This window comes from Haliaeetus albicilla, chromosome 3 (assembly GCF_947461875.1).
Source record: "Haliaeetus albicilla chromosome 3, bHalAlb1.1, whole genome shotgun sequence".
NCBI classification, from domain to species: domain Eukaryota; kingdom Metazoa; phylum Chordata; class Aves; order Accipitriformes; family Accipitridae; genus Haliaeetus; species Haliaeetus albicilla.
The window spans coordinates 21521652-21535731 of record NC_091485.1 but is presented as its reverse complement, the minus strand read 5'-3'; the positions used below and the strand labels follow the sequence as shown (position 1 = coordinate 21535731).

Genomic DNA, 14080 nt, shown 5'->3' with positions numbered 1-14080 from the left:
CATTTCCACAGGGAATCAAAGCCAAACAAAATTATTGCGGAGAAGAGTAAATTTACAGGAAAAAAAATCTATTATAGAGGATACAAAATGCATCAGGACATATGATAATGTTCTCAAGCAGGTGAAAGGATTGATCTCAGGAACTAGTACTTTTCAAGAATTGCTTAGTGAATAATAGGGATGGATAACTATTTTTATAATAACTAACTGCTGCAAGAAGCACTTGTCTATTTAAGAAATGCAATACTATTCTTGCTAAAAGCAGAAGTTCAGAAAAGTGGTTTTATTAATTCTTTTAATAACATTTACAAAATTTTCTAGACTGAAATGGTTAAAGGTACCTAAGGGATCTTTGATTCTTAGTAAAAACACAGTATATATGTTCCAAAACACAATCCTATCACATAATCTCACTACAGATTTCACATGACTATACTATTTGAGGCATGAAAAAAACATTTTTGTTAGGTTGGAGAAAAGGTAGGCATTCCTTTAGCTATACTGTGTTGAAAACTGCATCTTATTAACATAAATTAGGTTTTTTGATGGCATGTTCTCATTTGGATTAACATTTTCTCTGTATCATGACTAAAAATTGTACATACCCAGGTGATGATGGGAAAATAGTCAATGACACCTTATCAAGGTATAAACATATTTTTAAGAATTAAATGAAAAATCAAGGTAAAAATCTGTAAGAGTAATAGCTCTTTTACAATTGCAGAAAAAAAAGAATTTTCTATTCTCTCCAAAGGACTGAAGGGTTTTGTTAAAAAAAAAAAAAGGAGAGAGAGACAAAGGAGCTATTTAGGATGTAGTATTTCTCTCATGCAACCTTTATGAGTTGTTATGAGTTATTATTTCATAATCACCACCTTTTACAAGGAACCACATAATAAGCAATCAAAGAAATGTTTTGTTCCCTTGCTTAATCAAAGTATTAGGAGACCATTCTACAGATTTTTCCATATATTCATCAAAACAACTGACCTTTGCCAGAGTTTAACATAAAATATATTGCTGAAAGAAATTCCAGACAAACCCTGAAAGGATCATGCATTAGAGCTTACGTGTGCAGCCACCATCCTGGAATGCATGGAAGCCATGAGCACAACGATCACACTTTTCTCCAGCCACTCCTGGTACACAGTGACAATGCCCCTGATGATTGCAGTCCTTGGAGACTGAGCCAAATTGACTGCAGTTGCAGGGAATGCAGCCAAGGCCAGTATGCAGGCCATAATAACCATTCTGTTGGACAGGAAGTAAATACATTTGAGCTACCTTTCATAAATTTTTGAAAACAATACAATGTATACTCTTATTTTCTCTTCTTTACTTTCCCTGCTGTCTGACCTGCACAAATACTGTCAGCACTGTGTGACTGCTGTGGGAGGGCTCCCTGGCCTTATCTATTCATTGTTCCCAGCTATAGGCAAGTATGCATTTGGGTGGAAAAGTGAACACTGAAATGCCTTTGTGGTCCTCTAATCTCATCAGTAAGACTTTATGTTTTAAAGTCTGAGTTTATTTTAATTTAAAGGCTTCCATGAGGTGAGGGTAGGCTATGCTGATCAGGCACAGATTTCTGTGAATGTGAATGAAAGACCAGAACAGAGCAGGTCAGCAACCTATGGTACATGTGGATTGAAAGGCATTCAGCTGGGCTGGCACAAGGGCAGTAACTGGCACAGATTTCCTGCTCTGGTCTCTGAGGCAGTTCTAAACGTAGCAAAGGCTGGAAACTGCTGTTTTGTATCACCAGTGAATATCTGCTTGTTCTTATAACAGGCCTGTCTTTTAGCTGAATCCTTTTTTGGCATTGAGCCATCATGTATTTATTATCATCAACCACATTCTTCAGATATTCCCACTCAGACTTCATTTTGCAGAAGCACAGTGCTAAGATCCCTTCAGGTCTGTTAGCAGTGTTTGGTTTGTTTTTTTGGTAAGCCAACATGACTGCACGCTGTCAGTGAGCACAGCACTAGCCTGAACAGCTCTATTCAGAAGGGTGCCGAGTCAACTACATAGCTTCACATCTGCTAAGAGCACAGGCAGCGCAATCCGCAACTGCAAAAGCCTGTGCAGACAAACCTGTGGTCTCTGCTCCAGCAACAGGTCCCCTCTCCCCTGAATATATTTGCTGCTAGTCTCTGTATCTGCTCTAATCTGTATCTATAGATAAACAGGAAGACCAAGATACAAGAAAATGTAGGTATTAGGAACAGGTAAATATTTGCTTACCAAGCACTTATCACATCTTTCTCCAATCACATTTAATTTGCAGTGACAGAAGCCTGTCTCATGATGACAAGTACTTGAAAGGGAACCATTCATATGGCACGCACAGGCTTATGTTTAGACAAAAAGAAACCAAATTAAAAAAAATTAATGTCTATCTATATGCATTCATTATTATACAGAATTCCAAATCTGGTATATAATGTATTTCACCTGTTTATATGCCATAGATGTTAATATACTACAGTAATACCTGTACTACACATTTGGGCTAAAAGTTAAAAAAAAAAACCCAAACCTCTGCAAATAGATACACTTGAGAAGTTTGTTTCTTCCAGCCCTATGTGTAACATTCAGAAGTAGGAAATGTCTACAGCAGGTCAGTGGAGGGTCAGTGTTAAGCAAGCCAGTTCAGGGAAACAAAGTGTCGGACCCTAGCATAATACATTCCTTCATCAGGCTAGCCCAACTCCATAGTTTTCAACCTGCACTTGCCAACTCACAACTTGAAGGTTAACTCTTTCAGCAAAGGTGCGTATCTCCCCATCCATTATGCTACATGTACACCACATTTTTGTGTTCTTTAAATTTTGAGAGTAATAACAACAGCTTACCATGACAGCTTTTCTCAGTCACTGCATCCCCATAATACCCATCAGCACACTTTTCACAGTGGTGACCTGCTGTGTTCCCCAGACATTTCAGGCATTGTCCTGTGACAGCATCACAGTGGCCATCCTCTTGAGGGTTTACATTGCCATTGCATTCACAAGGAGCACATGACTGTCCAGGCATGAGTGGATTTCCATAGTAACCATTAGCACACCTGCACCAGAGATTAAAAACTTTATCAGCTGGAATGCAGTCACATCAAACACTCTCCCCACCCAAGGGAGTGTTTAATTCCCATTAAATTTTTTATCTAAAGTGTCTCTGTGTTACAAGCAAAGACAAAATGGGAAGGAAAATTTTATTAGAAATGTTCTGTACAATTCAAGGCGGGTAGGAAGATGAACAGTTAGTGATGGCAATGATATGTATTTTACCCAAAGCTAGTGTACCTACCTTTCACACTGAGAACCAGTATAGCCTGGAAGACATTTGTCGCAGACAATTCCACCTCCTTCACTCAGCTGGCAAGTAGGACTGAAACTATCAACAATATTTATGGCAGTCAGTATCAATACAGAGAATCGCAAGACTTCCTCAAACATTCAATATTCACCCTTCAGGTCCATGCACCTATCTATATAACCATGTAATTGCAAATTCTTCTAGATTAACATCAATGCTTTAAACATTACAATATGTCAAAATAAAGTTATAATTTTCAAAAACTCTTCTTGAGGTTTTTTTCTTTTAAAGGAAAGGAAGATTTTAAAACTTCCTAAAAACCTGGCCCTCTTTCTAGCAAATCTGTCCAATTTCTGTACCGAGCTCCTCTTTCACATGCAACACTTCTGTCCTTCTGTTGTTTTCTGAAACAACATGAAGGATAACAGTGATCTTGCTGCCAAGGTCAAGGATAGGTCAAAATACTACTTTCAGCCTTCACGTACAAATTGCATCAGTTCACTCAGCCTGTCTTACCTTAGTCTATACATTTGCCTACCCGGAGAAACAATGTTTCCATGAGATATGCTCAAATGAAGAGAAAGAAAAAAATCCATCTCTCCCTCCTTCAGGTTTCACGACTTTTTTTCTTTATCCCACTTTCTGATTTTGCTGAAGATGCAAAAGAAAATCTCACATAAGCAGCTTACTTGTTTGCAGCAGAACTCAGAGGACATGCACAAGGCTGGCAGTCCTCAGAAGTTCCTTGGGATGGAGTTCCATAGAAGCCAGGCAAGCACCGATCACAGAAAGGTCCTGTGGTGTTGTGTTGACAAGCCTGTGAAACACAGAAAAAATCTTTTCGTATTTACTCTTGATGGTGTTTCAGCCCCTGAGGAATCCCTGCAGGAGTCTGCATGCAGTATAACATTCAAGGAGACAGCCATGAAGAACAGAGTAGAACTTTGAAAATAAGTGGGGGTTTTTCTGAGTTGTAACAACAAATCCTAACTGTTTCTTTCCTACATTTTCGAATATACTTTACACCATGAAACCAGCCACATTACTTATACACAAACTTAAAACATATTTTGCATATTGCACACGTTTGCAGTAACAAACTTCTTGTATGTTTCTTACTGGTGTTTAACCATTTTATTTCTGTGACCTTTAAATTTCAGAAGAGATCTGAGAGCTAAATTCTCTCTTCAGAAAGTAATGCGTAATTTCCACTGATGTCAGTCATGGAAGATGCGCATATATCCAGAAACAGATATTCACCCAAAATACTGCTCAATTTTGTTCCTTTCAGAAAAAGTTTTATTGTCACCTGCAGCAAGCAAAGTTAAGATTTTTATCAGCCAGTATATGGTGACATTTTTATTTTAGTTGTGATTATTCCCCACTTGAAATGACAAACTGAAACAAACCCTTTATTGGAGAACACTTTAATGGAGCCAGCCACCTGAATATATTCTGAAGTGAACAATGAAAAGCAAGAGCCAAAATGCTCTAATTCCTAAATAGATGCTTAAAACACAAACACTTTGAAGGATGACTTACAAAGCAAACACCATGAATATCACACTCAGTTGCATGCCCATTGCATTTGCAGGGTTGACAAATACCTCCAAAGAGGATTCCATCCACACGGTAGTACCCAGGTAGACAGGACTGAAAAGAAACGAGGGGAAAAAAGCAGTAGCATTACATGTGTTAAAAGTACACATCAAAACATTTTCAAAGAGCCCACTTCTGAGCACCCACCATCTGACTCATTCACATTGTGGTAACTGAATGTTCTTTCAACTCTATTGATGTCACTGCAGCTCTTTTCTGGTGGTTGTTTTTTATTTGGACTGGATAAAGGGGATAAGAATTAACTCCATAAAACTTTGATTCAGCCCTTTGTCCCCTGGAGGCATATAAGTTACGTTTTGTGCAGTTGAATATGTGAAGTTCTTTATTATGGGACAATAAAAAAAACAGATGTCCTACCTCCTCTGCAGAATCATTAACAATACTATGGCACAAGGTTTCATACTGAAATTATTTGTCAAAATAATTCCTGCTATTCTGCAGATGGTGCTCTGCCTCCCTAATCTTCTATTCACAGATATATAAGACACCACCTTGCATGACACATTTGACTCGTGGGATCTTCCAAAGGCTAGCATTCCTCCCTGCTAAGATTCCTTATTACCTCCATAAACTTAATGACATAAAACAGAAATAAACTGTACGATTCAGATCCAGAAAGGGTGCTGTAAAATGTAAAAATTAGTAAGGTAAGCTCAAAAGAGCTTCACAGAGCTTTTACAGTTGCTCCCTCTGCAACACTGATATTCTAAAGTGTTTCATCATCTTTTAGTGCCACCAAACAGAATTCAAGAAATAAGTTTAAAATCCCATTTAGTGTACCTAGAAGAAGATATCTACAGCATTGTGTACAGTATAATAGACAGCATTTCACCACAGAACATACACTTTTATGGCAGTATAATTAAAGGCAGCCTGCTTTTAAAACCTAGATCTTTTCATATAGGATATAATTTTGCATACATAAAACACTAAGATGTTACCTCACAGGATATTCCTGTGTAACCTTGAGGACATTCACAGAATTCCACATCTGGTGCTGAAGAAAGATCTATAACATTTGCACTTGCAGTATCCAGGGTCACAGAGTCCAGCCTAAAATCAAGCATGAAAACATCACATCACTTGTTTCCCCAAACTTGATTTTGCTTCCAGGGGAGTAACACTGCTGAGTGCTGCTCCCTGGCAGTGACAGCTGAGGAACAGGCACAAGTGTCTGCTGTAAAAAGACTACAATCATAGTCTTATCACTGCTTTTGCAATTCTGGGAGTAGATGTGCCCTCCTCCTGTTATCATTAGTTCCTACCATTATCTCTCCTCCTGTGGAGATGTTTAAACAAAACCTTCCCCTTCTGTCATGGTATTAGAGGTACATCAGCGGGGCAGCCTTCTACTGCTGCCCTGAAATAAAATAGCTTTACTGCACCAGGTCTAAAATAGACACATATCACAGGTGGGTAAGTAATAAGAAACAGCACCAGTTCATTGATGCTGCATACAACAGGATAAAGCAAAACCTCTTACTACAAACAATGGCATTTTGCAGCAGAGGCCATCTTCTCAGTCAGAAGTAAAATGATTTACATAAATCTTTACAAACATTCCAGAAAGAGGAACACACTATCCCTAAATAGACATAAATATCACCACCTTCAAGGGCACAAAGCAAATCTGGTATCCACTCCAATGTTATCAACAGGAAATGCTACAAAATTAGGGAATGAGGAAGAAAGGCTATTGGTGAGGCTAAGGGAATTAAGTAAATAAATGATGAAGCACTGGAATTGATTCCCTTGAGAGTGGCAAGACTTTATTCATGTGTATCTTGGAGAACAGGTAAAACAGAGACCTATAAGGTCTGATACAGATACTGCTAATGCTGACTTGAGACTACGGAATGACCAGTTAATCCATTCCAGCCCAATTTTCCTATTAAGCACTCCCTTAGACATGAGCATCCATAACATCTACAAACAGACATTAAAAGAAATTACAGCCAATGTCTTTACTGACAGGTTTTCAATAGTCAGTGATGGATTTACTTGCCACATACCAAAATAAGCATACTGTTGAGAGTTTTGGAGGTATTTCCCTCTAACAAAGCAGCCATTGTAATAAGGCTTTTATGCAGTTATTTCTTTAAAGCAGAAAACAATGTTTCTGCTATCAGATATCTTCAAAACAACCAAATGCACCTTTTCCACACATTTCACATGAATGTGTTTTGGGGACAAGATCAGCCTGGAGAAGATTCAATAAAAAATGGGTTTTTTTTCCTAGAAATTATCAATGTAAAACTTTAGGAATACTGCCACTATGAACAGTGTTTCATATGCACAAAAATAACATAAGTATATAGGCTAACTTGAATATTTTCTCTCCCTCACCTGTACACAGCTTTTTTGGCAATGTTGTAGTTGGCCCTGATCAGAAGATGTGTCACGTTTACCAGAACAGTCATCAACCTTTCCCGGTCTATAGCTTTTTTTGTATTGAAGTCTATGAAATTCTCCGATACAAATCTCACTGCATTAGAGTACTCCTCATATGGCTGTAATGACAAGCCCGCTGCTCTTGTACTCAAAATCTGCCCATTACCCTGAAATTCAAAAAGACAGAGAAAATATTTTCCATATCTGCATGCAAATTTTATTTATCAATTACATTTGGAGTCAGAAATACATCCAGATAACACAGAAAAGAGGCAATCAAATTAGATTTCTTGCACTAGAAAAACAGTAAGTAAAAGGCCTGTATTTTCTATGGCTTCAGGAATACTACCATCCCATTCTCTTTTGATTCAGAGACTTCAGAAATACTTTATTTTCTTTTGGAAAAAGAATTAAATTTCAAAAATCAAACTCCTCTACAAAACAGAATCTCTTTTCTCCCTTGTTCTATTGTTAAGCATGTATTACAAAATAACAGGTTTTTGGAGGTACCTGGATTCAATATAGAGCCTTACTTTTTAACTGCAACATAAATCTAGAAAAGTAAGTAAAAGAACACTCATGTTTCATAAATATAAGTCCTTCCAGCTTATTGTAGTTTCTTTCGTAAACAAAGCTTTGTACATTTGCTAATGAACACTTCACCTGTTTACACATTTAAAACTAGTATTGTATACCTACAATTTCAGACAAATGGATCAGAAAATCAGAGAAATGAGTAGTAACAAAATCTTGGTAGTGACTTTTAAAAAGGGACTTAAAATTGACAAAACTACTATAGAAATCCTATTTTATATTCCTTTTTTAACCCCTTCATAGATATCTAATAATGTCTGAATAGTAACAAGCTGAAATAAACCCCACCTGAATGATGACATCCACACTAGATACTATATCACTGTCCACACTCTCCATTGGAACGTCATAAGATACCATATACTTCAAGTCTCCACCAAAAGCTGTGAGCTGAAATAACAAAAAGAAAAGTCTTAACAACACGATAACCTCCAACCAAAGAAGTGACATGGGACTGTACAATGTCCAAATTATAGGAGTACATTGCTTACAAATACCACTTTCCAGGGAAAATTTAACTCGCAGTGTGTATCAGCACAGGGACAAGTGCTGGCTTGTTGTTGTACAGGTGGGGAAAGCTAGCTGAAGGCTCTACAGGTGATTCAGGTAAATGCCCTCATTCAGTTAAATCACCTACAAGACTTTCAACAAACAGCAGAGGTTTACACTACTATCCTAGCCAAGGAGCACAGCATGTTGGAGTTATTCACATTCCATATTCCACCTTTCAGGCTCCTTAGCCCCACAGCTGCTGCTGACTACTTCAAAGTAAGTTAAAGAGTGGTACCAACAGTTAGACCTATATTAAATAAGAGATCAGAATTTGAGTAAGTATTGCCCTGTGCAAAACTACTCCTTAATGTTACACTTCTGAGACTTGTTTTCATTTACTGTGTCACCATACTAAGAAATGGGGCTGCATGGGCAAAGAGAAGGGACTGAAAATAATTAAAGATGAGGTTGCAAGGTCCCTTCTACTCAGCACTGGCGAGCTCACAGCTAGAGTTCTGAGTCCAGCTCTGGGCTTCCCAGTACAAGAGACAGATAGACATCCTGGAAAGAGCCCAAAAAAGGGCCACAAAGATGATTAAGAGCCTGGAGCGTCCTTCATATGAGGAAAGACTGAGTACCGAGACTGTCCAGCCTAGAGAAGACTCAAGAAGATCTCATCAATGTATACAAACACCTGAAGGAAGGGTGCAAAGAGGATAGAGCCAGGCTCTTTCCAGTGGTGCCCAGTGACAGGACAAGAGGCAATGGGCACAAACTGAAACACAGGAGGTTACCTCTGAACATCAGGAAACACTTTTTTATTGTGAGGATGACCAAGCACTAGCACAGGTTGCCCAGGGAGGTTGTAGAGTCTCCATCCTTTGGGATACTTGGAAGAAACTATCTGGACATGGTGCTAGGCAACCTGCTCCAGGTGACCCTGCTTGAGCAGTGAGGTTGGGCAAGATGACCTCCAGGAGATCCCTTCCAACCTCAACTAATCTGTGATTCTGCTGGGAAAAATGGAAGACCTAGAGCTTTAGGTAGTAACCAGGGCAAAAATTAAAGACTAGCTGGCTGGAAACTAATAAATGTGAAATGGGAGATGGCCAAGAGGCAGGTAAGAAGAACTTAATGGTCCTGTCTACTGTATTGGACAAGGTGTGAAGGGTGTAAGCTTTGGGACAGAAGCCAAGAGTATGGGAAATGTGAACATGTAAGTCAGTAAAAGTCAAGAGGAAAAAAAAAAGAGATTATATTGTGTCAAGGATAGGCAAAGAAGGAAGTGGGGAGATGAATGAGCTCAAAGAGCATGAAGAGGGTGCTGGGAATGTCTGGCCAGGCACACTATGTTTTCAAGAGCAGAGATAGATTGAGAAGTCTGGTAATATTGGGGTTTATGTGTAATTTTTAATTACAGAAATTATATATTTAGAGCAATATGTTATGATTAGAATAGAGAAACTATGAAGGAGTTTTGACTGTAGCTGGGAACTTACTTTATTTCCTAGATACGTCTCAGGTGCTGACCAGTAGTAAGTATGTTTCAGTATTTTCACAGCCTCAGTGTTGTTAATACTTATTTGACGGGGTCCATCAAACTGGCTTCGCCGAGGTTGCACGCTCCTTGCATTATAGAGATCAGTAACAAGCCATCCAGTCATGTCTGATATCTGTAAGAAAGAATAGTAATGTTAATGGAGTCAGGCTTTGTGTCACTGAGAAAGCAGTCACTAAACTTAACCCCTCCCTAGATATTAATTTGAACTGATGGATCTGTAACACTTTCATTAGCCCAGTCTGACATCCAATATGTGCAAATATACCACTTCATACTAGGATTGTCTCCACCTCTCTACTACATAGGAACAAAAATGAGTGTGATTTTCACCCTTCCAATAAAATTATCATTATACCTATGTACTTCACTGAGATAGAATTACAGAACTTCAAGGGCTTTGAGGTCTATCATCCCCATTTATAGATAGGACTGAGCTGGAGGAAAGTTAAATCCAGAATCCCAGAAGAGGGAGCAAGATGAAAGAACTTTGTCTCACTGAAAGAGTTTTATGCAAGCATCTTAGAATTTCAGTTAATTTGATGCATTTTCCTCTCTTTTTATTGGTGCACAAAATAGGGGACTAAAGCGTGACTAGCTCTGCAAAGATACAGAAGGAATTTGGTGGAAAAATAGTGTCCCCAAAGCCCCCTAACTCAAAAAATTTCTATTCAGATGACAGTGGTATTTATAATCACTCTGTTCTCCAAGAAAGAGTATTAGCAATATTGCCAGAGGTCACTCTAGCCTTGCCCATTAGGTATGAGAGCAAGGAAACAGATTTGGGCTCATATCTTCAATATGCAAAGAAACTTTAACAGCACAAGGTCAGAAATAATGCATTTTTCCAGAGCATTATTGCAGCCTCCACTACCCAATGCTTCTGGTATTACTGCAAGGCAGTGGGGCCAAAGCCTGCACTGGGATGATATTCTGAATACCTCAGAGCTGCTGAATGACACTGAAAATCCATTCCTCTGCAAGAAGACACACGCCAGAATTTGGCGTTAACTTGGGCACATGCCAAAGAAATACAGTACATTTTGCAGCTGCCTGAGGAAAGAATATTAGGTCATGGACATAATGTATAAATACCTGACTTATAGGCCATGTTAGGCTGTCACAGACATCAGAAACCCCAAAGCAGAAACACTCTGTGCAGCCCTGAGGATTTCTTTCTTGCAAATTGTAGAATCCTGGTTTACAGAGGTCACAGTTTTCACCTTCTACATTTTCCTGTCAATGGCATATAATACATTTCACATCAGCATTATTATGGTAACAAATACACTGGATTAGATGGGATTTAGGCATAACAGCATTCAGAAGGTTATAAAAGAAAACAGATTTCAGCACAGCAGGATTATTGAATAAGACTCAAAGCTTAAAACTAAAACCGATTGGAAAAATTCGGCAGAATTTGCCAGTCCATCAAAAGCTAAACATGCCCTGGCAAGGGCTCTTTTGCAGTGAAATTTCAGCACACAGGCAGGGTTTGAAAAGCTTCTGCCAGCTTGCCAGTCTACTTCTCTCATAGCTTGAATTTGTAGATTGCTCTGGAGAAAAGATCCAATGTTTACTGAATCCGCATGGTCTATAAATAAACAGCATAGCTCACCTTTAAGGCCAGGCTCCTGGAGCTACCACACCCAGCTTCAAGACAACAGTTTCTCAGCCATCTATTAATACTTACACTGTGATTCCTACCACTGCTTCCACCTCTTCCTGGAGGAACACCACATACACTTAGGCTAGCTGGCAGCTCTTCCTCCTGCAGGAGCAGGGCAGCAATTGTCCCCCTGTACTCAGCACTGGTGAGGCCACACATCGAGTACTGTGTTCAGTTTTGGGCCCCTCACTACAAGAAAGTCACTGAGGTGCTGGAACATGTCCAGAGAAGGGCAACAAAGCTGGTGAAGAGTCCAGAGCACAAGTCTCATGAGAAGCAGATGAGGGAACTGGGGTTGTTTGACCTGGAGAAGAGGAGGCTGAGGGGAGACCTTATCACTCTCTACAACTACCTGGAGGGGGGTTGTAGTGAGGTGGGTGCTGGTCTCTTCTATCAGGTGGCTGGTGATAGGATGAGAGGAAATGGCCTCAAGTTGTGGCAGGGGAAGGTTTAGATTGGATGTTAGGAAAAAATCCTTCACCAAAAGGGTTGTCAAGCATTGGAACAGGCTGCCCAGGGAAATGGTGGAGTCACCATCCCTGGAGGTATTTAAAAGGCATGTAGATGTGGTGCTTAGGGACATGGTTTAGTGGGCATGGTTGATGGTTGGACCTGACGATCTTAAAGGTCTTTTCCAACTAAACGATTCTATGATTCTAACATGCTCTGGGCTAAGGTCCAGAAACTCCTAGCCCAAAAGAAGAGGTGCTCCCCTCCTTTAGCTCCGTTCACTGGCCTGCTGCCTCCTTACCATCCAAATTGGGTAGTTCAGAGCATACTGCTACATACCTCTTTCAATGTAGAATTTGAGGGGCGGGGGAATCCAAAACAGTGCACCAAATTTTTTTCTTGTAAAATTTGTACAAACACTATGTTGTTATTTATTCAGAAAGTTTAGACAATTGCTGCTGACAGGCAAACCAGTAGAGAAAATATCTGGTAAATACCCACGAAGCTGTGTAAATAGATCTCCATGAGTATTTCTACACAGTAAGATACAGAACATTTACCACTGCCAGAAACAAGATTCTGATTGTGTCCTAGCTTCATATCAGGACAAGACCCGGTCACACAACACTCCACCATTTCAACCTTTAGTTTCCACTATGGGAAAACTCCATTACAAAGGCAAAGAGAACTTGATGAAGCACCCCGCAAAGTTCCCTAATACTTATGGTTAGGACACAAGGACTCCAGGGCATACAACGAGGCATACCTGTCACTACTTTGAGGAGGCCTGTATGAGCTCTGCATTGCAATTTGAAATGCAAAGCCTGTGGACCAAGTTCTGCTTTCAGAAGCAGTTACCGGGGTAACTTCACTTCAGCCAAAAGAATCACTCCAGATTCCAGACTTACATCAGATTTGGTCCCATGGAGCAAATTTCAAGCTACCAGAGAGAAATATGAGACCTTTGGTGGCAACACTACCAACTGACTCTTCTTCTGGACCAGTGTTTGGCCTGTCAAGCTTACACAAGGCCTCTCTAAACAGCTAGGTTATGTGCTTTTGTAAGCAAAGTACAAACTGTTTTCGCAAACCATATGAAAAATTTATGGTCCCCAGCTCTGATTCAAAAGCTGAGGATGACCGCTTTTTACTTGTTAATATCCAAACTTGGGCAAAGGGCCTCCTCAGATAATGAGATTTTAAAATCTTGGATTTTTAGAGAAATAGTATTTGTATGCTCTTTTCAGCTTTTTTTATTTCTCAGTCTTCAGGGTGCACTTGGATCAAACATTTCACTTTATCTCTGTAACATTATTAGATATTTTTATTATTTATTATTACTTATTTCTTATTGAAAAATAAAAATCTTACCCAATGACTAGACCTCAAGAGCTGTGTTTCACTAAGATCAAATATTATGAAATTCAGAGTATAAAAAGGAATAGTTTGCACTACTGTGTTCAGAGAGACTGCATAGGCTTAGAAATCCTGTCTCCTTCCTTTGATATTTGGAGCACACAACTTTTCTTCTTCCTTCCTTCCACCTCTATAGGTGGGCTGCTGACTGGTGACACTCTCAGTGATCTAACCCAAAAATTCTGTATGCCATGCTCATGCCTACAACAGCACTGAAAGGGGACAGTTTCTCATCCAGTTTATACCAAAATTTTCACCAGTTAGCTGCATTGGCTGATATAGTGTTACTCTAGCTCAAAAGCAGGCGAAACAGTTGTATCTCCTTTTTCATATTTAAATTGGAGCTATTTCTTTCTCCCAGACTTCAGTTATTTGTATGTTTGATATTTTGGATCAGATAAATTATGCAAAAGGACTAAGAAGTTTCAGAAAAATTGTCAAACAAACCACTTTTTTTTGGCTCCTGTTCGCTGTCATACTTGGCAACAAATACATAAACTACTAGCTAACATTTGGTTCAGAAAATTAAGTGTAACTTCTTTAAATATTGAACACACAGCTTTGTTATAAAG

General features: G+C 39.2%; 1 protein-coding gene across 2 annotated transcripts in view; it reads right to left on the bottom strand.

Annotated features, from left to right (window-relative positions):
* LAMA1 (laminin subunit alpha 1) overlaps positions 1-14080 on the bottom strand; it is a 109975-nt gene that overhangs the window by 51402 nt on the left and 44493 nt on the right. For both annotated transcript variants that reach the window (XR_011323964.1, XM_069779038.1), the window contains exons 11-21: positions 11069-11209; positions 9915-10088; positions 8212-8313; positions 7285-7496; positions 5880-5991; positions 4861-4971; positions 4008-4135; positions 3310-3396; positions 2859-3070; positions 2248-2354; positions 1071-1251 (exon numbers count right to left, since the gene is read on the bottom strand). Coding sequence is in view for 1 of the 2 variants with exons in the window: in XM_069779038.1 (XP_069635139.1) it covers positions 1071-1251; positions 2248-2354; positions 2859-3070; positions 3310-3396; positions 4008-4135; positions 4861-4971; positions 5880-5991; positions 7285-7496; positions 8212-8313; positions 9915-10088; positions 11069-11209 (1567 nt within the window). In the remaining variant the exon portion in view is untranslated. The remainder of the gene's footprint in view (positions 1-1070; positions 1252-2247; positions 2355-2858; positions 3071-3309; positions 3397-4007; positions 4136-4860; positions 4972-5879; positions 5992-7284; positions 7497-8211; positions 8314-9914; positions 10089-11068; positions 11210-14080) is intronic.